This window comes from Montipora foliosa, chromosome 11, assembly GCF_036669935.1.
Source record: "Montipora foliosa isolate CH-2021 chromosome 11, ASM3666993v2, whole genome shotgun sequence".
In the NCBI taxonomy this organism is placed as follows: domain Eukaryota; kingdom Metazoa; phylum Cnidaria; class Anthozoa; order Scleractinia; family Acroporidae; genus Montipora; species Montipora foliosa.
The window spans coordinates 1,332,104-1,357,103 of record NC_090879.1 but is presented as its reverse complement, the minus strand read 5'-3'; the positions used below and the strand labels follow the sequence as shown (position 1 = coordinate 1,357,103).

At 38.3% G+C, this 25,000-nt stretch overlaps 2 protein-coding genes across 3 annotated transcripts in view; both read left to right on the top strand.

The window, feature by feature from the left end:
- The window catches only part of LOC137975610 (protein rogdi homolog), a 17,486-nt gene extending 6,275 nt beyond the window's left edge, over window positions 1–11,211 (top strand). The window contains exons 7-13 of one of the 2 annotated variants that reach the window (XM_068822739.1): window positions 110–205; window positions 1,299–1,397; window positions 2,433–2,549; window positions 2,658–2,695; window positions 4,828–4,870; window positions 5,988–6,071; window positions 11,094–11,211. In XM_068822739.1, coding sequence (XP_068678840.1) covers window positions 110–205; window positions 1,299–1,397; window positions 2,433–2,549; window positions 2,658–2,695; window positions 4,828–4,870; window positions 5,988–6,071; window positions 11,094–11,195 — 579 coding nt within the window. In that variant the 3' untranslated portion in view covers window positions 11,196–11,211. Of the gene's footprint in view, window positions 1–109; window positions 206–1,298; window positions 1,398–2,432; window positions 2,550–2,657; window positions 2,696–4,827; window positions 4,871–5,987; window positions 6,072–8,693; window positions 10,349–11,093 lie in introns of those variants that run through there. The other variant, XM_068822740.1, reaches the window with a different exon arrangement.
- A 4,226-nt stretch (window positions 11,212–15,437) lies between these two features.
- LOC137975225 (F-box only protein 22-like) lies at window positions 15,438–23,595 on the top strand. Its single transcript, XM_068822313.1, is given in 5 exon segments — window positions 15,438–15,504; window positions 15,507–15,667; window positions 16,934–17,401; window positions 20,951–21,326; window positions 21,329–23,595. Coding segments are annotated over 5 exon segments (1,257 nt in total). The 3' UTR covers window positions 21,514–23,595.
- The last annotated feature ends 1,405 nt before the right edge of the window (window positions 23,596–25,000 follow it).

The window sequence follows — 25,000 nt, the reverse complement described above, 5'->3', positions numbered from 1 at the left end:
AAAATTGCCTAGTTTGGTTGCAAATTAATTAACCTACAGTGTAAGGAACAAAATGACCTGCAACGTGTACATAATGTTATAATATTATTATCGTTTCAAAATTGATTAGATTCAAGATGCTATCAACTACTTGCAACTTGCCATAGAGAAAATCAAAGAAACTAAAAGAAATTGCAGTTGCTCATCAGGACAAGAAGTCAGCAAGGTGAATAATAATAAATCAATCAATTAGGTGTCCAACCAATTGACATGCTCCTAACTATGTGGCTTAATACAGTAACAGTAGCTCAGTTGGCAGAGCATTGCACTGGCATCCCAGAGGTCATGGGTTCAAATCCTGCTGGAGCCACCTGAAATTTTCAGGTGTCTATAATTGACAATTTAAGCAGTTATTGCTTAAATTGTCCACAGATAAGTGCATTAGGATCATTTCTCTCTTTCAATTAGGTATCTATTGTGCGATGCATAATCCCCAAACTTCTGCAATGCTGGTACATGTATGTTGATTTTGATCCTGGCATTTTCAAATTGATGACTTGAAAGATGGGATGCATACATTTGTAGCTTAATATTATTACAGTATATGACGTACTTAAATTAATTTGAGTCAATTTGTGGAAGGCCAACACTTTGCTTATTTTCCAGCTGATGCATTATTTAGGAGGGTGGCAGTCAATTCATTAGCCAGTGCCCACACAGATTAGTTGGCCGATATATGGTCAGATATTAATTACTATTCCCTTATTTGTGTTGTACTATAATTTTTTAACCTTTGTCACGCCACCCTTGAATCAATGCTGCAGATAGAAGGAAAAATACCAATAAACATCGCATCCAATCAGAACAATGCGGTTTTTATTCAAGGATTGTGAAAAAAAAACATGTACACAGTTAATTCTCTGAACATTGACAATCATGATTGTATTTATGCGAGACATTGGAACTTTTAATGTGTTTCTATTTTAAATAGCATTATTTTACAAATGATGCACCATTTTGTCGGTAATTTGAGAAATATGAGTTTGTAAATGCTGCCCTTAAATAACAGCTGCATCGGACATGCTCAAAATTTAATTAATGATGCAGCATTTACTTGAGCGAATAGGGTACTTTGCACGTCATGTTAAGTGATTGTTTTTTGACATCCTTGTTTATTTTGAAGAACAATTTTCAACCATCTGTACCTTTTACAATACAGGTTACATGTAAGTGAGCTCTATTTTATTATAATACAAGTCATGCAATGAGGGAGTTCTTAGCTCATGCCCTGGTTTTGCATTTAAATATTGTTTTCCCAGGTTGTTGAAGAAATAACAAGTTTTTTAACTAGAGGGAAATCCAGATTATCTCTGCCTGATAAAACAACAGTATTAGATATGTTGACTTCCGGAAACCAGGTACATGTAACTTTAAACATGATTCTTGAATTTTAAGTTGTTTTAATGCAGAACTTATAAAAAAAAACATACGTATCATTTAACGAAGTTAAAATTAACACATAGAAGCAGTCTATCACCCATTGTCAGCCTTTGTATAATTATCAATTATTATTCTACGAGGGCACACTGGATATGAAGAGATAGATTAAACCAATGAGGCACATAGCACTGAGTTGGTTATAATTATTTTATATCCAGCAAGCCCAAGTAGAATAATAATATTGTACAGTTTTATTAAAAACTCCATGATGTTCCCGGGATAGTGTTGTCAACTAAAGCATTGATTTCTGCCTCGGTCAATTCCGGTCCAAAAGGGGTTTTGTTAGCCATTTTTTCTCAGAGCTGCAAATTAAAGTGTTTTCAGTTCGCTTTTTTGCTGATGCATTCCTTGACCATAATATTAGGTACTATACAGCAGGTATATGAACTGATAGCCTGTATACGGCAAGCCAATGAAAATACTGGAAATTTGATATCTATATTGCAGTTTTTAAAAGTTATTGTTATTATGTTGTGGTTCAAAATTTTTCCTGGTTTAAAGTGTTTCAAACTAGCTTGATTTTGATTTTTCTTTGCAGACCTAATATTCATCATAATCTGAAAAAGGAAATCAAACTTGAACTGGTTTAAAAAATTTTGAATGGCAAGTTGTATTCCCTGCACATACCTATCATGATCTTCTACATGTGTAAACCCAGGGTTTTTGAAGCGACCTTTTTCAGCTGGAGAGTGAGCATTTCATGCAATAGTTAAAAGCATCGAAACAATCTTCCCCCACGGCTGTTGCCCATGTTTTGTGTGTGCATATACTAAGTACTAGGTAACCTGAGCTGATTTGCTGTAAATTACCAACCACTGTATGCAGTTTCCAATCGCCAATGGTTGAAACTTCTGGTTTTGCCCCGCTTCCACTTGGGCCTGGTTGTTGACCTGTGTTAAGTATTTGCCGATATGATTGTAACATTTCCTGCTTACAGAGTTAATTTCTTTCAGAGGGTGTTCAAGCCTGGTATGCCAGAGGATATTGTTGCATACTTTTGTGTTAACAGTGAGAAGCTTCTTTTGTCAGTCTACACTTTAACCACACTTCCAGTTCCTCCACAAGGCTCTGTAAGTGTAGTACTCCTCTGTTCTTTAAGGTTGTAGTCAATTTATTATTAGCTGCTTAACAATAAAATAATAATTTATTAATATTCTTTATTTTCAACTCTTCTGAAGAAACAACTCCAGGACAACGATCCAATTGGACAAACGTTGTAAGTTGGATTTCACAATAATTTTAAGCAATTTATTACTTTGAGTCGTATCAAAACAAAGATCAGGACCTTCTCATTGAAGTTCATTAATTTTATGTTCTGCTGGAGAAAAGGAAAGCCTTATTATTTATAAGAAGGTCCCTAATATCAGAAAATACTGGTAATTTACAACCTCTAGACTGGACTACATTTAAGACAGTGATGGATACTCTATAACCCACTCTTCAAATACATACATTTATTAATTTCATTCATTGAGTCCTTTCACAGATTGAAACACATGAGCTCAACAAATTGACCTGCTTCCAACTGGAGTGGCTTCATAGTCTAGTTGGTAGAGCATTGCACCAGGCTTTTAGCCAGGATTTTGAAAGTGGGAGTCCAAATTTTATGTGGGCCTTCGGCCCACATAGCTGCGGCGCCATGCGGCGCCATGCTCCTAGGGGGGTCTGGGGGCATGCTCCCCCAGAAAATTTTGAAAAATTGAAGCGATTTCCGCGATTCTGACAGCTGTAAACGTCTTTCAATTTACCTATTAAACCGCTGTTTTTCTTTGATAATTTTACTAAGCTATCCTTTCCTCAACTTACCTTGTTTAACATTGAATTATATTTGAGATAGGAACTCCAGTTGTTATGAAGAGTGATAAAAATTTGAAGTTGTCAAGCCATGATTTACACGAAAGAACGGATATGCGTGGCTTTGTTGGTCGAACTGCATTCTGGTACTACAATCTTTAACTATTCACCTACTATTAGTATTCCTAAAGCAATATTACGATGATTGGATGATTGGCTATTTTGTTGTAATGCCCGCCAGATTTCGCTTGAACAGAGCAGAATACAATCAAGCGATTACAATAACATTTGCAGCCGTGAGATCGTCTTACCGAGTTGGAAGGCGCATGATCTTTGACTCATATCCTCATAAATAATCTCCACGTGCGTATTTATTTATAGCAGCCGGCAAAGTAGCCTGGGGACGACTTGGTAAGTCAATATCACTGAACAGTGGCTTTGCCTGTGAAATCGCTTCGCTCAACTTTGATTCAATTGATCAAAACAGAAAGGAAACTCGCTAAAAAAGTGTTAATATAGAAGAAAAATACTAAAACAACTCTTGAGAGCAAAAAGAAATGTAGTTTTATTAATTTATAGACACTGTTTTGTTACATTAAGCACAGAAGCTCGTAAATGGCCCGCCCAAAACAGGCCGTCGAAAATCTCCCATTTCTGAGAACTGGCCGTCGTTTGGACGGCTGGACGGCCGCCTGGCTAAAAGCCTGCATTGCACCAGCCTCGCAGAGGCTGTGGGTCCACAAATGACCAGCTCCCATCATCAGCTCAGTTGGTTAGAGCATCGCACCGGCATGATTCGCGAGATCACTGGTTCAAACCTTGCTTTAAGTCCTCAAATTTTCTGGCTTCTCTATGCAATTGCTAAAATTGCGTTCTTATAATTAAACTGTGTGGATCATAGCTTCACTTGATTTTTTATGAGTGACAGGCAAGAGAATGACTTGATTTAGTTTGTGTTGAGCAGAAAAAGGAAAGAAAGGAAAGGACTTTCTTTAAGTGTCTAGTCGTTCTAGTGCTGGAGCACTAATTACTGGGACACTGTAAACTGAAAGCGACAAGGGAAACTTAGGAGAGGGGAAAACTGGGTACCCGGAGAAAACTTTTTGGTGCAGAGTAGAGAATCAACAAACTCAACCCACATAGGAGGCAGTATGTGCCGCCTAGTGGTTAGGATGCTTGCCTTGAGATCGGGCGTTCCTGGTTCAAGACCCATTCCAACCACTCATTGAATTTGTTCCTGGTAGTGCCTGGTTCAACTTCTCAGCCGCATTTGTAAATAGCCAAGTGGTTTCTTAACAGTTCTGTCATTATGTTTGATTGTGTTTCATTGGCCCTGAAAAGCCCCTATGGAATTGTACTGTATTGTGCATATGATGCTAAGTCTGGAAATCAAACCCAGACAACATTGGTGGGAGGCAATATGGTTAGTGCTCTCACCACTGGTGCCATCCCTGCACTTAAAAGGTGTAAAACAAAACCTAAAATACTTTAGTTGCAGAAAAGAACTATTGAAAAATTTGTGAAATCAATGAAAGCACTCTTTTTCTTGACTAGTGAGTACAACAGCAAGTGGATGGAAATTGCAAGTCACTTTGAGGTAAAATTTGCAGCATATACATATCTAGTTAAAGAATTAATTCCCCATGCAGAAAAAAGAGATTATTACACTGAAACAAGAAACATGCTTTGAATCCTCAGTTGGACTGATGTCATTGGCAGTAACAGCTAGTGTTGGTTATCATTCTTTTCTACTGCTTAGAGGTGTTTTTGAGTTCTTTTACTTATGAAGAAATCACAGTCAAGTGATGTCACTGAAAGGGCTGAGGTTGTACAATAATAATAGTGAGCTACAAAGTAGCGAGCCATGCAAGTCAAAATGCGAGCTTCTCAGTTATTGAAAGCTAACTGTTTTAAAATGGGTGCTTGGACTTAAGTACTGTTTATCAGCACTATTTGAAATGGTGCCAAGACATAAATGCAAACTCACATGGCTCGCTGGCTCGCATTTTGTCAAGACCAAAAGAGCGAACTGCAGCTTTTCACTACCTTAAAGGGCTAGGTCACGCAAGTTAAGGCAATTTCAGCACTGATCGAATGGTCATAGAATTAACTAAAATATCAAAATAACTGTTCAAAACTACATGTATAGAGGAACTCTAACAAAACACAGGGAAGCCAAGAAGGGACATGGATGGAGAAAACTGGAGAGGATTGAAGTGGATTGAATTTGGTTAAATTTGAAAAACGTCGGCCCACCTTTTTTCAAATTTATATCAATCTTTATCAAAATGTCATTTACAAAGCTGGAAAATCATTCTCAGTTGTTATGTGGCGGTGATTTTGCAAATGAAAGACTCTTGCTCTGCCAATTTGACGTTTAGAGCTCATAATTAACAAAATGAAACAAAATTAAATAAAATAGCGTGACCTAGCCCCTTTAAATTTGGTCAAAATGCCATGCTGGGTTTGTTTTGTTGTTTTCCGTGTTTCATCCTTGGACATCATCTCTGTGTTCCAAGCTGATCCAGCTGTCTTGAAAGTAGTAGGTATTTCTCCATTGAAAAGAAGTCGGCAAAACAAGATTGTAGGGCTGCACTATCAAATTGTTGTCACGTCATCCTACTGTAGATTAATAAATACATTAAGACACTTTGGTAATATTTCATGCAACAATCACCTATTGCCTTTCCAAGCAAAATCTTTTTGGTTGACAGGTGGACTGTTCAATTCCCAGACGCAATGATGCTATGTTGCTTTTTGGAGCAGCTTTACGCCTATGCCAACAGCTAAAAGACAAAGTAAGTTTTTTTGTATGATTTTTTATTTAATGTAAAAGAGTAGACTACATTACACAACTTTACTCTATTGACACAGCGGCAATCTAGGGGGAGGGTGCAGGGGTGCACACCCCCCTCCCCGGGATGGCCATGCGCCTTCTATTACAACTGGTATTCAGAGAAAAAAAATTTCACCAGTCAGTTATGCCATTCTTTAATCATTATGGTGGACCCCCTCCTCAGAAACATTCTGAATCCGCCCCTGTGACACTAAGTAAAATTACACTACTTCCTTGCACAGGGTTCGTATGCGTCTTGAAAACCCCTGAAAACCCTTGGATTCCAGAAGTCCGATTTCAGGCCTTGAAAGTACTTGAAATCGATTTTTTGGTCCTTGAAAGTCCTTGATTTTTTATTGATCAAGACTGAAAAATATTATGCGTTGAATGAAGCCAGTGAAAACAAATGTTCAGTTAAACAAGTATAACGTTCTCGAATTTTTGCTTGGTTTGTGGTAAATTCTTACTAAAAAAAGACCTTGAAATTTCAAAGAAGGTTCCTGGAAAGTCCTTCAAAATCCTTGACTATTTGACATTAAAAAGGGTACGAACCCTGCTTGCAGTATCACTCGAAACATCAATCCCCTCACACAGTCTTGTTCTTACGCTATCAAGATGACATGTAACACATTCCACTAATTAAATAATGCATACAGACTTAGGTTCTCTTACGGTAGGTACTTTATATTAGTAATACATTAATAATACAAACTACCGGACCTGTGAAAGGAAAAAGTGATCCTTATCTGGACAATTCAATTAAGCAATTATAATAAATAATTATTCTTGTCCTCTTATACAGTGTACTCACCTGAAAAATACAGGTGGCTACAGCAGGATTCAAACCCATGACCTCTGTGATGCTAGTGCTATGCTCTACCAACTGAACTATGAAGCCACTCGCTTAACTACATAAATACATGTATACATATCTAGAAAGGCACTCGACAACTTGTCAAATCACTTTTGTTGCCAACCTATATCAATTACCGCAACACTAATTAGACAAGTCAGCCATGCATTTTAGCAATTATGGCGGTTGAAGCAGATCAGTTTGTTGGGTTTGTGTGTTCCCCTGAAGCGGTCCACTCGATGAATGAGTGAAGAATATCTTACATTGAACTCTGGGGTACTATTCTAAAATTCAACAAAGACAACCTGCCACTATTTCAACTCTTGCCTCATTACGATTGTATACATTCCCACGAATTTATGAAAAGAAAACCAGAGTTGAACGAGATTTCTACTCATGCATTGTGCTGCTCTGCTCCACCACCTGAGTTATGAAGCAGTTATCTGGTAGCTGGTTACTTGCAAGTTCACACACTACATCAGGGATGGCGCAGTGGTGAAAGCACTTGATCGCCTCCCACCAATCTGAGAGGTTTTGTCTGGGTATTCCGGTTTTCTCCTCTCCACAAAAACCAGCATTTGACTTGATTTACGTTGATTGTTAATATATTTCAGTTTACAGTGTCCCCAATTAGTGCTCCAGCTCTAGAACGACTAGACACTTGAATTAATTAGTTCCTTTCCTTTTCCTTTCCTTTTCATCCCATGTGAGCTCAATGAACTGCAGGGTCCCGCAGTGGTGAGAGCGCTCTCCTCCCACCAATGTCTCCCAGGTTTCAATTTCCAGACTCAGCGTCATATGTGGGTTGAGTTTGTTGGTTCTCTACTCTGCATACTCCAGTTTTCCCCTCTCCCAAAAACCAACATTTGACTTGATTTGATCGAGTTAATTGTTAATTTCAGTTTAAATACTGTACAGTGTCCCCACATAGAATTCCATACCTCTTACTAACTGAGTTCGAGGTCCGTACTGTAAGTTACGGACCAAGTTTTTTTCCGTTGATTTATGGCCCAAGTGCGAAGCGCGTGGGCCATAAATCAACAGGAAAAAACGAGGATCCGTAACTTACAGTACGGACCGAGAAAACGAGGTTAGTAACATATTTATTATATCTCTGAGGTTAACCGGCACGTGGGCAAGGAAAGTAGTCAATGTGAAGCGGAAGTTTCAACTGCCACAACGAATGCCGTGCCAAAATCCCAAAAACTAAATCTTCTTAGCTGTTAAGTTTGAAATAGTTGCTTGCAAGATTCAAACAGTTTTCAGTACAAGTTTATGCAACAGAAATGACATGAAAAACTCGCTAGATGATGTTTTGTCGAAATTTTAAATTTAGCGGGCTGTACAGCAGGCCGTACTGTAGAATACGGCCCGCTAATTTAACCAATTACAGCGCGCGTACTATCTGAGAGATATAATAAAGCACTAGAACGACTAGACACTAAAGCAAAGTTCCTTTCCTTTACTTTCCTGTCCTTGTATAGTTAAGTTAATTTATGGAATTGTATATTTGAACTTTCCAGGATTTCCTCACACACTGTTTTCTGTCTGAATAACATCTTTGTGATCATTCTCTTTAGATTTCTTTACAATCTGTAAATTCAAAATAAATTTTTATTTTCACATGTTTTCACATTAAGTTTGTTTTGGTAGAATAAATGTCTCCTGAGTCAGTAGGCAAAATGAATGAGACTGGTATGATGGCTTTAAACTTTTTTTTCCCCATTTCAGTTTTTACCGTCTTTTTCTGTCCCCTGACAACAAGATGATCCAAAACAAGATTCAAGACTGCATCAATTAACAAATTTTCTGTCCTTCTGTTTTTGGGTTTCCATGTACTGCCGGGTATTTACATGCATGATGTTTACCCTCACTTATTTCGTTGGAACAAGGTTACAGCATCATGCAAGCAGAAAACAGAAACACCACATCGAAACAGAAACCAATGACTGTTTTATGTATAGTTATTTGTAATAAAGTGCGGCCATGTTGGCAGGGGCCTGATGTAGGGGAAGGATGCAGCGGATGTGCACCCCCCCCCCCCCCCCCTTCCTCCCTGAGATGGACTGCCGCTTTCTAATACAACTGGTATTCTGGACCCAAAAAAAAACTAAAACGTCACCAGTCAGACTTACCCAATTCCTTAGTGGTGCAGCCCCTCCTAAGAAAAATCCTGGATATGCCCCTGGTTGGTGTGTACTCAAACAATGGAACGGTGGCTATTTTTGGTGTACCCAACTAATCCTCTTGGGCAACTTGCGGAGCTCTATTATCATGCCAAACGTTTTTCCTGTTGTTTCGGTGGAAAAACAAGGTTACTGATGCAAATCCGTGAACACTCTATATAACATCTAATAGAATAATTATTATTATGAACAAAGAAAGAACATTGCCCTCCTCAAAAAAAACCATCATTTTTTTATGTTTAAACTGTTTGAACATTTTACAAGAACTTCACAAGAATTATAATAATTTATTATTTCTTAGTTTTTTAAAGTGATATTGAGGGAAGATGATCTTTTGCAATAATTAATGATTTGTTAAAGGGTTAAAAAATGCTCACTTGGTTAGGTATGCCAAGGGAAGACATAGTCTCCACCAAGAGTTTTGCTAAAGAAAGCGTCAGTTGCCTATATTTACTACGCGGTTTGCCTCTGTTAGTTAAGCATCAGGGGATTACAGGTTGACCAACATTCCAGGTGATCTTATGTCTCGGTATGGGAAAATGAGCTCCCGCAGAAAATAAAATTGTCACGCCGCTATTTGTTTTTATAAGGGTCAAACTATAATATCAGTATATTAAATCTAATAGATTGAAATTATTTGAATGAAGTTTTAGTTTTTTGGTATACATCTAGACTACCGAGTCTGCTGCCAGAAGCTCCTGTTCCCTAAAACATAGAGATGCACTTTGGTACATTTATTTTTATTATAGTCACAGATTAATGCCCTTCACTGCCCTGTGAGAAATTTTATATTTTTACGGCCTTGATGCATGAATGACGTTATATGCTCAAAAATTCACCACCAAGCCTCGTTTTGCACAAAATTATTCATGTCACCCCCTCTGGATATGCAGTAACTGTTTTGCAGGTGGTTTTCGTCTTTCCAGTTTGTTCCTTTGGATTCAGCTCGATCATCAAGCGAAAAAAAAAAAAAAAAAATGTTTACAAGTTTGGGTTTCGAATTCGAGGCTTGGTGCTGAAATCAGCTTGTCAGACATCATCACGCACAAGTGCTATTGAAGAAGATATCCAGCGCACGAAGTCGAAACTCATCTCATACTTAATTGGGGCAGAAAAAGTGCCATAAAAATTAGTTCTTCCAAAGACAAACGAAAAATTCCTCACACTTTATTTGAGGTAGTACAATCGTCTAGTTAGAACTGAAAATTTGGTAGCGATACCTTAAAAAACGCGGCTGGACAGGTGGCGAGAAGTTGTAATTTTGGCGTCCATATTAAATTAAGCCCTAGGAAAAACAATTTCGCATGCAGTTCAGTGTCTGCTGAAAATACGAAAGACAATTATGCTGAGCCAATCAGCGTTTCGGGCACGTGCTAAGCTAGCAGATAGTGCGTGAAGGCTGAGAAGGCTGTCAATTGACATCCGATCTTTTCATGTGTGATTGCCATGACATACGTCAATCCTTTTTCGCGTGCAGATAATGGCGGGAAACAAAGAAAAGCGATTTTTAGCTGTTTTAAATTAACTTTCCGATTTTTGTTTTCGGGAAAATGTACTTTAAAGCCCACCGGTTTTCACGGATTTGCAAAACAAAAACAAAACTTGCGCGAGATTCCCAAATTGACCTTTCCTGAGACCTTAATTAAAGAACTGAGGAAAAAGTGCTTCACTTGGTTAAACACTATAAATCATAATCTCATCTGTCTCATCCCGTAAAATTCTGTGGGGTTTACGTACTCGCTATGCAATAAAAGGTAGAGCACAGATTTTGTGGGGTATGTTTTCTGGCCAAAGATGACAATCCCTTGTTAGCGTTCACGCTTTTTGGCCCAACCTAGTTCCCAGGGCCCAAAAGCCCTAGGGACAAGGTTGATTTGGTTCTTTACGTGTGATGCCTCTGGTCGACCACATCTAACATTAATTTTGCTTATCATTTTCATTGTAGTCTCGAATATGGGAATTAGCCACCTACCTGTCACTAAGCTCTTGGTTTTATACTGTCATGGTTGGACATACAACATACATGTCTCTTTTTATTTTCGTGTGAAAGGTAATCAGGAAAGAGTCTGCGCAAGACTTCCTAACACACACACTGCATCCCTTCAAATTGTTGGTTCCTCTGACTGAATTCGGCAGAAGAAAGGACCCTTCAAATGATCTTCGGTCTGCTCTAAGAGCTATTAACCTAAGCCTCCCTTGAATCAATTTTGTCTATTAAGTGTGATAGAACAGCCACTGCCAAGGTTTAAATTTTCTCACGACTCAGCCTCAACAGCGTTGAATAGATGACCATCCAATAAAACGCTACTGGATATTCTTAACTGTCAATATCGGATTTCGACTGAACTCGGTGGTATTAATACTGGTTAAAATTAAAAACAATTTATTGTCTTGATACTGCGTACGTACGTGCTTGGCGATTATTGGACCAGTAAAAATAAGTCTTTTTTTAAGAAAGAAGTGATTGTGGTGTAAGGTTTTTGTTTGGCTTTGCTTTAGACTGTACTAGTGACCTCAGTTTCTGGAAAACAGCTACTCTAGGATAGGAGTGATTTGGAAAGTTTACTCTAGTATAGGTAGCAAAATCCAGCTGAAACTAGCTCTGGTAGAGGCTAAGCGGTGGAGGGTACCCAGGTGGGCACATCCCCACCCAGGCCGTCTTGTTTCCACCTTTTTCCTGTCCAAAACAGCGAAAGAAGAACACACCTTGCTCATATAACGATGGCATTATATTTACAATAAATTCTCTACTTTTCGCGCCCAAAATTTGACAAGTGTCCCGAAGTCTTTTGACCCGGATTGTAGGTTCACTCAAAAAACGATGTCCCCATAAAAAGCGCTTTCCCTCGTGAGAGGAGCTGGTACAAAACACAGGTCACAAGTCACAAGTGATTGTTTTACCAATACAGAAACAGTCCTAACCGTTCACTAATGCTTAAGCCTAAAAACTTTTGTTTAGGTCCAATTAGAAGGCCTACCCAGGGGTTTTAATTGGGGAACGAGGGAACATAAAAAATTTTAACTGGGGAGTAGGGGAACAAAACAACGTAAACCATTTTAGAGATACATACAGGGGCACCCAGCGAATCTGTTCCTCACATTATCTGTTCCCCAGAGCAATCTTGCTGGCTGGCAAAAAAATACAGGTGTTTCTATGAGCTGGCTGGGAAATTTTGTTATTGATAGAGGTTTTGCCTGGGAATTACTGACTTTTTCTGGCATTTCAACCCGAGCTGGCTGTAGAAACTCTGAAGACTGAGGACGACTTAAAAAAAAAAAAAAAAAAAAAAAAAACAGAACCCCTTCCCTCTCCCAGACAGTAGTCACAAACATACGACGGCTGGTCAGAGTGATTGCGCTTGCGGAAAAAACCTGTTTTGTCCCGGTTTTGTCGCTTTTGTTCGGTCGTTTTGGATCGAAGGGATTTGAAAGCGCGCGGAATTCTGGCTGGGAAATAAATTTGATCGGCTGGCTGGGAAACCAACCAATTTATATCTAGCTGGCTGGGAAATTTTCTTGTGTGTCTTGCTGGGAAAAAGGAACAGATAATATTTTCCCAGCAACACTGAAAAACGACTGAAAATGCCTTAATAACATTTTTTTTCATTAACTGGGGTATAATAATACATTTTACAACAAATTGGTCGTTGGGTGCCCCTGTACATACATTACTTAATTTGTAAGTAGGTTAAAAATAAGGCAGCCATAGGGCTGATGTGGACCTACGATGTACAAATAACTACAAAATACAAAAAAATACAAACACTGATAATAAAAAATTACAAATGTGATATTTAACTATGATATGATTTTTGAAGTAAACTTATAAGATATGCCAGGTACATTAGTCAAAAGTAAATAAAGTCTTTTGATTTCTTAACAATAACAACAGCTTCTTTGTTAAATTACGACACCTCAAAGTTGGCATGTAATTTTCTATTAGTATTTTTAAAACTGGTTAGGCTCTCTGGAAATTTAGCAAGTTTGTTCCCAAATGACAGGTCCTCTATTCCATAAGGTGTTCCGGTCAACTCCAGACTTGGGCCTGGTATAAGTCATCTGTTTAATGGTACGAAGAGAATTCTTTCAGGGGTTTTCTTTGAAAAAAGGCGAAAAAAGACATAGACTGGGGAACATCGAAATTTGGAAGTAATTTCGGGAACAAGGGAACACAATCAAATTTTTGAATGGAACAACGTTTAAGGTGGTACTATGATAAAAAAATCACTTCCTTTTCTTCTTCAGATTTTGAAAGTGTCATAGTTTGCTGAAACACCTGGCCCGGGTTGCTTGAAGCTTGGTTAGCGCTAAACAGCGTTAAATACCATAGAAACCTATAGGTTTGATATCTCTTAACCAATGGTTAGCGCTTACCAGGCTTCGACCAACCAGCCCCTGACTGGCAAACTTTTGAGCTTAATTTATTTTTATCCAAAGGCTGTGTTTACTGCATAGTCAATAGAGGGGAATGGTTATTAAACCCAACAAATTTTTGTTGTTGTAGGTTTTTTGTTCTCTTTTTTGGTCTTGACCGTGCACTAAACACAATAGTTGTTTACTCCGTACTGAGGAACTAACAAATAGAAACTTTGTTGATTACGTAATTCATTCATAGTGTATGAGCACAAGACAAAAAGATTGTGCACGGTCGTACATGGACTTTCCAACCTAAATCTTAGTATCTTTGTTAATTGCTCCTTGGATGTTTGCCAAGCTTCTGAACCAGTTCCCTCTATTAACTATGTTTACTGTAAGTGCAAGGTTTGGATTTCACGGTCCACCATTACTCACGCTCAAAACTGACCGACTGGACTTCAGAGGGTTGGATCTAGGGAAAAGTGGCATCATTCACTCAGCGCCAAAATCTTCCTACGGTGAGATTTTCTTCATTTCTCGCCTAGAGTTAGGTCATAAAGTACTTACTCCAAAAATGAAAAAAAAAAAAAATGGGGGTCACCGACTTTGTTTCGGAGAAAATGGCAGTGGAAAAATGCCTTAATTTCGAGAAATCGGTCATAATAGCGAGATGTAGGCTCATCTGCTCATCCATCGAAAAAAATCATAAAAATAAACTGTTGGAGTGAAAGTTTCCGTGCATAGGTTTTTAGGAGTGAGATTTTTAGATATAATTGTATGCCGCTAGGGATGTGGTAAACAGTAGAGTTCATCCTCGACGAGCGTTTTCGTAAGCTCTATCCGTTGCAACCACTACCGGAATTCGATGGCACGAGGAAAGAAAATGTTAAAAAAGATAACTTCTTACGGTGAGAATTTTTTCATTTCATCATATTTTGTAGATAGTAAGTAAAGTAAGTGATTCATGATTAAAAAAAATAGGGGTCACCGATGATCTGAACGAGTAAAATCGATGTGATTTTGCAAAGCTCTTGGAAAAGTTCGTTTGTCACGCTTTTGCGTGACCTGTCGGGCAAGGACTGGAACCCAAGAGAGGATCGATCGTTGAAGAGATGAAAGGTTTTTACCGAAAAAAAAAAACTTTTCTCGAGCATAGCAACGAAGTTTTAAGCAGGGGTCATCATCTTCATTTGGTTGGTGTTTTGTATAATATCTCTCCATTGCCGTCATGCTCATCCTCTGGAGTGTGTTTTTTTGTGAAATTCAATCGCTGATTGTTTCCACGCAGGTCCGCACTATTCACGGACGGACGAAAATATACTGCTCAATTTTCACGAAAGTAAAGGAAAAGAACTTTAAAAACATGCATTCACTTTGAACTTAAGTTCGTAGGGTAATAAAAAAACATAAAAAGAAACAGCCCCATTAAATTTACGCAACGGTTCGTCCTCGAGTTTTCCAAACTTTCAGCCACTAGTCTACTCGATCAGCTACCTTTTCCAGAGCTTTTCCATCCTCCCGCTCACTTCTCTTTGAAGTTTCATGATGATTCGGAAATAAATGTGCCATTCTTTTGCCGGCCTGGAATTTTTTCCTCGGCGTTTTTGTCGCCATGTTATTTTAACTGATGCTTGAAAAATTTGTATGAAAGTCAAGTAGACTAGTGCACGACTGATAAAACCTCGCGAATATCAGTCGTGCAGTAGTCTACTTGACTTTCATAAATATTTTAAATCAATTTTGACTGATCACGATCTTCTCTGATCCAACGCTGTGCAAGACTTATCGTCCACGGTTTTTGCAAAGGTTTTAAAACCTCAACTTCACTAATGCTCGAAGTAATGCGTGACATATTACAGTCGCGTTACCTGCGCAGTAACGTTGCGCACAAACAATTAGCGCGAACGTCCCCTGAAGGATTCCTTCGATCGTCATGGCCGCGAAAAAACTGGGTGGGATTTCATCGTTTGCCAATGTTCCTTTTCTAGCAGAGGTCGTAGAAATATTTTGTCCTTTCTGCCAGCGAAAACCCTTTTTGCTTGCATGCAAGTTTGCCGGTTATGGAGAGACACAGCGAAGAGAATTATTCGTTCCAGACAAAAGTTGGGATGGCTAAGTTTTGTAACCTACCACGAAGAGCAAAGCACCCCATGTACGTCGAAGGTAAAAGAAACCGATTTTAAATTTCTAGTCCCGAAAAGCGGGAATTACTTTAGAGAATGGTTCGAATCCTGGACATCGATGGATGTCTTTGTGAACAACTGCAATCGTCATCAATTTGTTATTGTCTTTCAGAATAAAAACTCAAGTTCGCGCACTTGTGTTGTTACCATCTCCTTAGCTTTGGTTTTCTGAGCTGAGAAATTGTTTAACTCGTTACCCTTAATTTAATGAGTGGATTACAAATTTTTTTTTTTTCGAGCCCAAGAACACCACTTTTTCAGTTCAAGGAAATCGAAAAGTGCAATTATATTGATTGCGTTTTTTTTTTATTTTTCTCGTTGTCATTTTTCTCCTACTTTCTCCATTGTGTTAAAGGAAGTGTAAATGCATGCTGCTAAGGAAAGGATACTAAGGTGAATCATGATCACATAGAGAAAATATTTCTTTATAAACATTCTTCATATTGCTATTCTGTGCCAACCATAGAAATGAAAAAAAACCCAGGGAGGGGGGGGGGGGGGGGGGGGGGGATGCTCATCCTCTCGCTTAGGGTGTAAATTTCGTATTTTCATCTCGCTTAGGGTGTTCTGGGCAAAACAGCATCATATATAGCCGTGAAGGTTTCGTTTAGGGTTGCCTCCACAAAAAAATATAACGATAAATTAATATGAAACATATTAAAATATGGTCTCTTTTAGGGGTCAAAAAAAGCCTGGCCCATGGCCAGATGGTCTCCTTTAGGGATTTTATGCAAAATTTCTGATAACCATCCCTACCCTTAAAGTCCCCCCCCCCCCCCCCCCCCCCCCCCCCCCCCCCCCCTCACAGGACAAACCCTTTGATTGAGCAGTGAGGATCTAATGTTATCACATTGTTAACACAAGGAGTGGCATCATTCATGTCTTTGCTATGAGATCCTGAATATTTCACAGTTATGCACCTTGCCCCTTATTTTATCCATGTAAGGACGGTGCCTACTATTGTTGTTGTGCATAAGTTCTGTGCATCTTGAGATACTCAGATTTCCTTCGGGTGATGCTTATTAATACAGGGATATTTTTGCGTGGTTCAAAACCATGCGAAGAAAGGAGAACTTAGCAAGTGCTCTTGGTATCCACAAAGAAATTGGGGGTAACCATGCATTCCGTAACCTTTGAATTAGCAGGCACTGTCCTTAACCAAGAGAAAAGTTGTTGAACAACTATTTGACTGTTATGTCACCAGGACTTCAACCTATTTTGTTTACATTGATTTTCTCTTTCATAGCTTTCTATGGATATCTTAGGTAGCAGGGTCAGAGAATTCTTAGATGAGCTACCATTGGTTCCAGCAGCATGCATTCTGTTGGTGAGTCGAAGAGAGGAATATTTTGATAGCAGACGGGATGAAGTAAAAAACCTTTTAAATTTGGTAAAGGGCAGCTTGCCAAGTTCCTGCTTTTTGATTGGCTGCGTTGGATTAGGCATCATCGGAACAGGTGACAATGGAGTATCAGAAGAGGTGGAAATGGCAGAGGGTGTTGCTGTGATGTTAATGCCTCAGGTTGAAGGTACATCAGCCCATGTGATTAATTTGGGACTTACAGAGGTTAAGAATAACAGAACGTACAAGAATCGTTGGGAAAAGTCTTTAAAACTTCCCGTGGATGGGACTGTGAAGTGTGCTTTTTTGTTTGCGAGAGGAGACACTTTTTACCTTGATGTCATTGGAAAGGTAGCGTCTGGAATTTGGAAGGTAATTAGGATTAATTAATTAAAGTATTGCTATAAAAAGGTTCCCGGCAGAAACATCTTGAAGGACTTCTTTGTTATTTTGAACAAATTAATTAACCCTTTCACTCCCAATAGTGCCACCTATAGATTTTACTCTGTCTAACGCCAGACAATTTTACTCGTCAAAGGGGACGTGAAAGGGTTAAGGCAATGTGTGGCATACTGACCGAGTGTGCAATGAGTTATGAGAGTACAAAGCGAAAAACCATTACTCTGTATTTTGTTCTTTTTCTTTCAATTGTTGTGGTAGTTTCTTGATAAGACTTGGTATGATGAACACTTTGGAAAAAAATTCTTAAAATTTGGCAAAATGGGTCCTAAGCTAATGGTATATACCATTGTTTTTGCCTGTAACCCTTAATTGAATGAAAGCTAAATGAAAACAAAGATGCATTTTGTTTTATCATATTTCTTTGTTCCAACTTTGTTAATGGCAATGATCACTTAATGATAAACCATGCTGTTTGAACATTTGGCTTTAACAGTGCAACGCGCCTTACCGTGGCTACCCAACAAACTTTCACATTTGACAACTATGTGTGAATATGTCAACTAAACAACCCACGCGACGGTGTTCAACTTACAACCGTACGAACTTTGCAAGGAGGCATGACTGTCAATCAAATTCGCACACCCTTATTGGGGATAATTTGTAAAAAACTTTGTTAGATGGCCACGGTAAGGCGCATCGCACTGTAAAGCTTAATTGAAGGTTTTCGTACCAAAGGGTGTTGGCAACTGTAGGAAAAATTAAATGTGTTGTGTGGTTCCAGAAAATATCCATATTCCCCCACGGAGGGTCACGGACACGGGGGGTCTGAAAGAGGCAAATTTTCGAAGGGGAGGAAGGAACATAAAGAGTACATAGAAAACTTTTTTTTTCCAGAGGGTCTGAAATGCAATCGAATAAACACTTGCATAATTTTCCATTTGATTCAAGGTAACCAAGAAAATTAGAAATTCAATCTGTTGATCAGAAATAAACGTAAGAATCCTTGTTATATATTTTCCACTATTATTCCACGACTGGACGACACAGATAGCACTGAGAGACACTCCTGAGCAGCATGTTCAACGTGAAGTTAAACAAAATGGCCACCTGTTTTTAGCTTGAATGCATCTGGTGCTTTTTCAGATGGCATTATTCGTGCAGTCAGTTGATTGAGATCATTTGTTATATACTCCGTTAAGTACAATTTCCAGTGAATTTTGAACCTTCGATAACTAGATTATCAAATTAAGTTTCATCGTTATCCATGTAGGAACGAGTTTGTAAAATAATGTTAGCAAAGTCGATAATTTCAGTGCCATAATTTTGTCCTGACATATTTGTAGCCGTTGATGGCGATGAGAGACAGGGAAGATTTCATTTGGTTGATTAGTTACCGAATTGAACTTGAAAATGTGTGACCAGTTGAAAAATCCTAAGGCATAAAAAAATGTACTGTCATTTACAAACTACAGAGACAAAGCATATCACTTCATTGAATTGTTTCTGGTGAAAGACAAATTTAAGGACGTTCTGGCCCAAAACGTTCCCACTTACAGATTTTTTTAAACTTGCCACGCAGAAGGTAATGATCTACTTTTGCCAAAAAGCCAAAAAAAAAAAGGGGTCACCGTGCACGTTTTCGAGGTAATGAGGTGCACTTTTAGAAGCTTGCATTATGTTAATACGATGTTATCTTACAACTTCTGAAATCCTTCTCTGTCCAGATCACAACATAGATAGGCTAATAAGTCTGCAATCCAGTCTGAACTCTGAGAAAACTGCATAATTAGACACAATCACACATTCAATGTAATCTGAAGGTGTTGCTCAGCCATCACCGGACTCCTCTCGGAAGCTAAGAATTCCCGCCGTTTTGGCGCACTGGTGTGTCCTAAACCCCATTCTGAGATGTACCCTCGGAGTCAACTTTATTATTTATAAATACTGGGTTTGCCTGCACATAAGATAACTTCATTTATAATAATGGATTTTCACTTTAGGTAAACTACATTATTTATAAATAATGGATTTACATGCAAGGTGGAATTTATTGTTTATAAATAATAAATTTGTCTAACTTAATGATCTGTAAATAACTTTTTTAAAGACAGACTGATTTATAAATAATTGAAGTTGTGTAATTCATTATATATAATAATTCATTTCACCATTAATAAAATTATTTATAAATCAGGACATGCCTAAAATAATATTTACATCATCCGACAAGTTTTGCGCCTTATTTGTAAATAATTTTTGTGGCAGTTTTAATTATTTCTAGATAAGGAAAATGTCACAAATTTGTTCTAAATAATTTGCAAACGGCGTGCGGTTCAGGTGTCAGTGGATTAGTGACTGTGCGAATGCACTGCACTGCTCTACTATCTACTGTAAACTCTCAAGCTATCTGCGAGCTTTGTGGTTAAAAGTTTATATAATATCCCAAAAGGAGTGAAATGTGTGAGAGACTTTCTCTGAACTGCAGTTGTAATATGTCTCTCTGAGCAAGAATGATCATTGCATTTTGGGTTAACTTAGGGTTCAAAGGTTCAAGCCAGAAATGCATCAGTGCAGCCACATCAGTGTTAAATACAATACTTCATATAAACAATTATCTTTAAACCTTTGACTCCCAAGCCGGCCTGAACTGGCTATACTTACATGTAGTACTTTATTCTGTCTAACGCCTTAGTGTCTCCCTTAGATGTCTTATCCTATCCTTACGGCAGCCTTTTTGTGATTGGGCATATGGAGTAATTGTAATTGTAATTGTCTTAGTCTATATTTTACTTCATATATTCTAAATAGTTTTACATAGCAGGTCCACATCAGCTGATAGCTGCCGATGCAACTATTACTTTGTAATTTTTGTAATTTTAACCTGCTTTATCAAATAAAGAATTGATTGATTGATCCAAAACAAACATGACACCATTGTTACCCGAAATTCCGCTTTGTCTATGCCATGCAAGCCACATAAACTTGGCAGACGAGCAGTAATTTGGACCCATGACAGTGATGTGAGAAACCATGGGTCTATTCTCACTTGTAATATCACAAACTGCTTTGCATTCTTGTTTTCAAAGAGATTTTGCATTGCAAAGCAGTTTGGGATGTAAAATCAAGAATAGACCCATGCCTCTCACGTCACGGTCGTTGGTCGTTTTCATAACTTTGCACTCCTGCCTGGCAGATAAAAGTGAAATTTTGAGGTACGAATAATGGCCAGGGCCCGGTTGATTAAAAATTAACCAAGGATTTTATTTCTCTACTCCCAAATGTTGCTCGACACTGATATTTGGCAAAACTTCCCATTAGACGAAGTCATCTGGAAAAACAAAATAAGGAAAGAAACTTTCACCAATAAATTGAAATCATGAAACATAAGTTAACGCTAATCCTGGATTAAGTTAATCGGCTTTCGAATAACCGGGCCTGGGAGATTAATATTTTAGAGACGAAAAATATTAGAGTTTTAGTTGCACTTTAATAATATTGATTAACCCTATTATGTTTTAGGCTTGCAAAAATGAAGAGAGTAAATCAGACGTGGTTGTACTTGGTGGACTTGTAGATTCATTTTTGATGGTGGACAAAGAAGTCAAAAATACTGGAGTTGTAGGACTTGCAATATCAGGAAATGTTGAAGCAATATCAATGGTTCATCATGGTGATACTTCGGAAAGCTTGCAACAAAGCTTGAAAAAGTTAAAGAGATGTGGCATTCCGTGTGATAAGTATTCAAACACAGCTTGTTTCATGGTATCGTGTGTGGGTCGGGGGGAGAAATTTTACAATGCAAGGAATGTGGAGACTGGCATTTTTCGAAAGGAATTCCCTGACATTCCTGTAGTTGGTTTCTTTGGCAATGGAGAACTGGGTTTGGATTTGCATTCATGCAAGGGAAGCTGGAAAGAGATAACCACTTTTTGCATTCTTTTTCATCAGTGTTTTGTTTGTGCTCATTATCTCCACAATGTAACAAAAGTTTAGCAGAGAAGGGTGCTGCTGAGGCTCTGCTTGAAATGTCTGATGGCATCAAGAGTAAGCCGTCTTCACGCAAGTTTACAGTAACTGACTAAATTTGTTGACTTGAGACAACATTGGTCAATTTTCAGCAATTACCTCTAAGGAAAGGTCTGCGTGAGGGCCAGTGTAGGACACTGACCCAGCGACTTTGTACCAGATTGTATTGCAGCAGACAATTAATAACAACATGCATGCTTTCATATCTGGTGATCTCTAGTGTTAACCCGTTGACTTCTGAGAGTGACACTTAAGGATGGTGCCTACTATTGTTATTGCACATACATTCTGCACATCTTGAGATACTCAGATTTCCTATTGCGGGTGCTTATTAATACAGGGATATTTTTGTGCGGTTTAAAACTATGCAGAGAAAGTAGAACTTAGCAACTGAGCTAGGTTACTATCTAAAAAGAAAATTAGGGGTAACCACGCATTTTTCAGAGATAATTGAGCTTCAATTTGGAAAAGAACGCCATACATTGCTTTGTATTTTAAAGCTTTTTACAAATTTTGTTGATTATCTTCGAAAAATGCGTGGTTACCCCCAATTTTCTTTTTGAATTTCAAAAACACTTGTTAAGATCTGCTTTTCCCGCATATTCGGTAAAACGCGTACCTTTGAATTATTAGTAGGCACCGTCCTTAATAGACGTTACTCCAACGCCAGACAATTTACTCATCAATGGGAGGGGTCCGAGGGCGTTTGAGGTGTGATTGGGTTAAAATGTCACATCTTAGGGTAATTAATATGAACTTGGGTATTCCATCTTAAACGGGTAACAGAAATACTGCTTTGACACTCATACCCTTGAAGGATCGATTCCTCATTGACGAATAAAATCATCTGTCATTATACACAATTAAGTCTGTAAGACATTGCTGCTCTTAGTAGAGAAAGGGTTTTAAGGGGGGTGGTTTTTGAGTGGACCTACATGTTGTTAACCCTTTTGTCTCTGAGGGAGTCTACACTTGGCATTAAAATCATTTGGCATTAGACAGACTGAGGGAACAATAATTCATCGTTAATTAATGAACTGCAGTCTTAAAGTGCCTCTGTGATAAAAAAAATCACTACCTTTTTTTCTTCAGATTTTGAAAGTTTGTTTGTAAACACCTGACTGGCAAAATTTTGAAATTTGACTTTTATTCAAAGGCCATTAACTTTGAGTGTAAGTTTTGGATTTCGCGGTCCACCAGCACTCACATGCAAAACTGACCGATTGGACCTTAGAAGCCTGGTCCAGGGAAAAGTGACGTCAAAGGCTCACTAGCTTGAAATTTCAGTATCTGAATGAAACTTATTATACATGCAAAATGTGAGTTCAAAAGTTTGAAAGCCTAAAACTCCCGTGCTGCATATTAATTCTGCGGCATACACAATCATTGCATCCTTAAACTATTGAGCCTTTGATGTCATTTTATCCTTGATCCAGCACTGTCAAGATCTTAAAGTTAATAATGGCATACCATTAAATAGGAAAATTCCAGATAAAATAAAAAGGTATCTTTTTTAGATCTAGGCTTAAAACTTTGGTCGCTGATGTTTACATTGTAGTTACTGCGATTTTCATAATTCTGCGGAATTCGTCTTCAAGCGCCAATGGCGTTTTGGCTTCCATCAGTCAAACTTCCGACGCCAGACACAAATGAAAAAATCAATCATATTGATGCGTGACATAACCCACCAATCAGCCTCTTTGGTTCCCACGGTACATGTACATTTTAACTTAAATAAGGCCAAAATCGATGGTGGATCTGTACAAATCTTTTTACTGAAGAATTTCTGAAAACGTATTATAATAACGTTCGAACTGTGAACTAAACAAAAACTCCAATTCACTTTCTGGAGGCAGAGTCAATCTTCCCGGCTATGTTAGGAATTTGATTGATGGAACCCAAAATGCAGTTTGGCGCTTAATGCTTGAAGGTAAGATTCCACACAATTAGGAAACATTCCTGAGTGCTGGTTTAATTAAGGACTGAACTGCCAACCTCTTCTCTACGAACTAGTTGCTTTCAAATGATATTACTGGTATATTATTTTATTCAAGAATAGGCTTTGTGGTACCTTTTTTACTTGCTCTGTAAGCACTTATGGAAAGGGGCCATATTGAAAGAAATGCACATTAATTGTACATTTTGTTCACCAAGTTGTTTCAAAAATGCATAATTTATGCAGATGGGGATAATTTGAACTGTGTAACTGAACATCAATTTGTTAAAAAGGAAACAGGACTTATATAAAATGGCAATGAACTGTAAAGGCCATCGATACTAGTATTGCGAACTTTGTTCTGTTACCTTGATTGATTTCTAGATGAGCTTTATGAAATTTGAGAATTCATGAAGTCTACAATAGACTTTAATGGTCATAAAATTATGTAGAAATTGTGTTTAAGGAAAGTTGAAAATACAAGGTTCTTTCTGTTCAATTTTCCTTATATAATTGGGAGTTTCATGTTTAAGTTACAGAATAGACCATTTATTTTACAGTTCTGTGCTCAGTTATCAGGCCTTTGAATATAAGCGAGGCTGGAGTTGACCTTGCTTTGATACAAACTTCATTGCTTTTCTTTTGTAAATCACGTTTTTGTAATGCTAACGAGTTTCCATTTACGCAAGAAAAGCAGTGAAATTAAAGCAAGGTCAAATCCACCCTTTAATACAAAGGCCTGGTTGCGGAGCACAGAACTGTAAAATGATCGACTAAAAAGCTTGTGAAAGAGTTAAGGACAGAAGCCAGAAATTGTATTTAAGTCGTGCTGTTTTGATTTGTGGATAACGTGAGAAAAATATCGTTTTGCTGTAAAGTCTACAAAAACTCTGCCATTTTACTACTGGTGTAGTTAATGGTTAGTTACTACAGATTTCCCAAGTCTCTATACATCGGTTGTTACCTTGCAAGACATAGGACAGACACCTTCTTCTTTAGCTCAGTGCCATTAGCATGACCCTCATTCCAGCTCCAAGTCATCTTGCTGAGATAGCTCAGTTCGGAGAGCGTCAGACTGAATGTCCCTGGTTCAAATGAGTTCTGAAAATTACCAGGGCACGGCAACAAGTTTTCGCCATTTCTCATCTTCTGGGTCCAACATTTTTTTAATTTTCCCCGAAAATCACAAAGGAAATCGCCCCAAGCGCAAATAGTCTGAGAAGTTCTTGTATATCTGTTCTTTCCTTACAATGCATCGGACAGACAGCGTCTTTTTTAGCTCGGTGCGATTAGGGTGGCCCTCATTCCCCCTCCATGTCATCTTTGCCGAGATATCTCTGTTGGGAGAGCGTCAGACTGAAGATCTGAAGGTCCCTGGTTCAAAAATACGGAGGGCGCAAATGGTCTCTGAAAATTCCCCGGTTTCGGAAAAAAATTTTCGTCAATCCCTCGTCTTCCGGGTTCACAATTTTTTCAATGTCCCTCCAAAATCGTAACAAAGGAAACCACCACAAGCGTAAATAATCAACAGAAGTCCTTATACATCGCTTCTTCCCTTGCAATGCATCGGACAGACACCGTCTTTTTAGCTCGGTGCGATTAGGGTG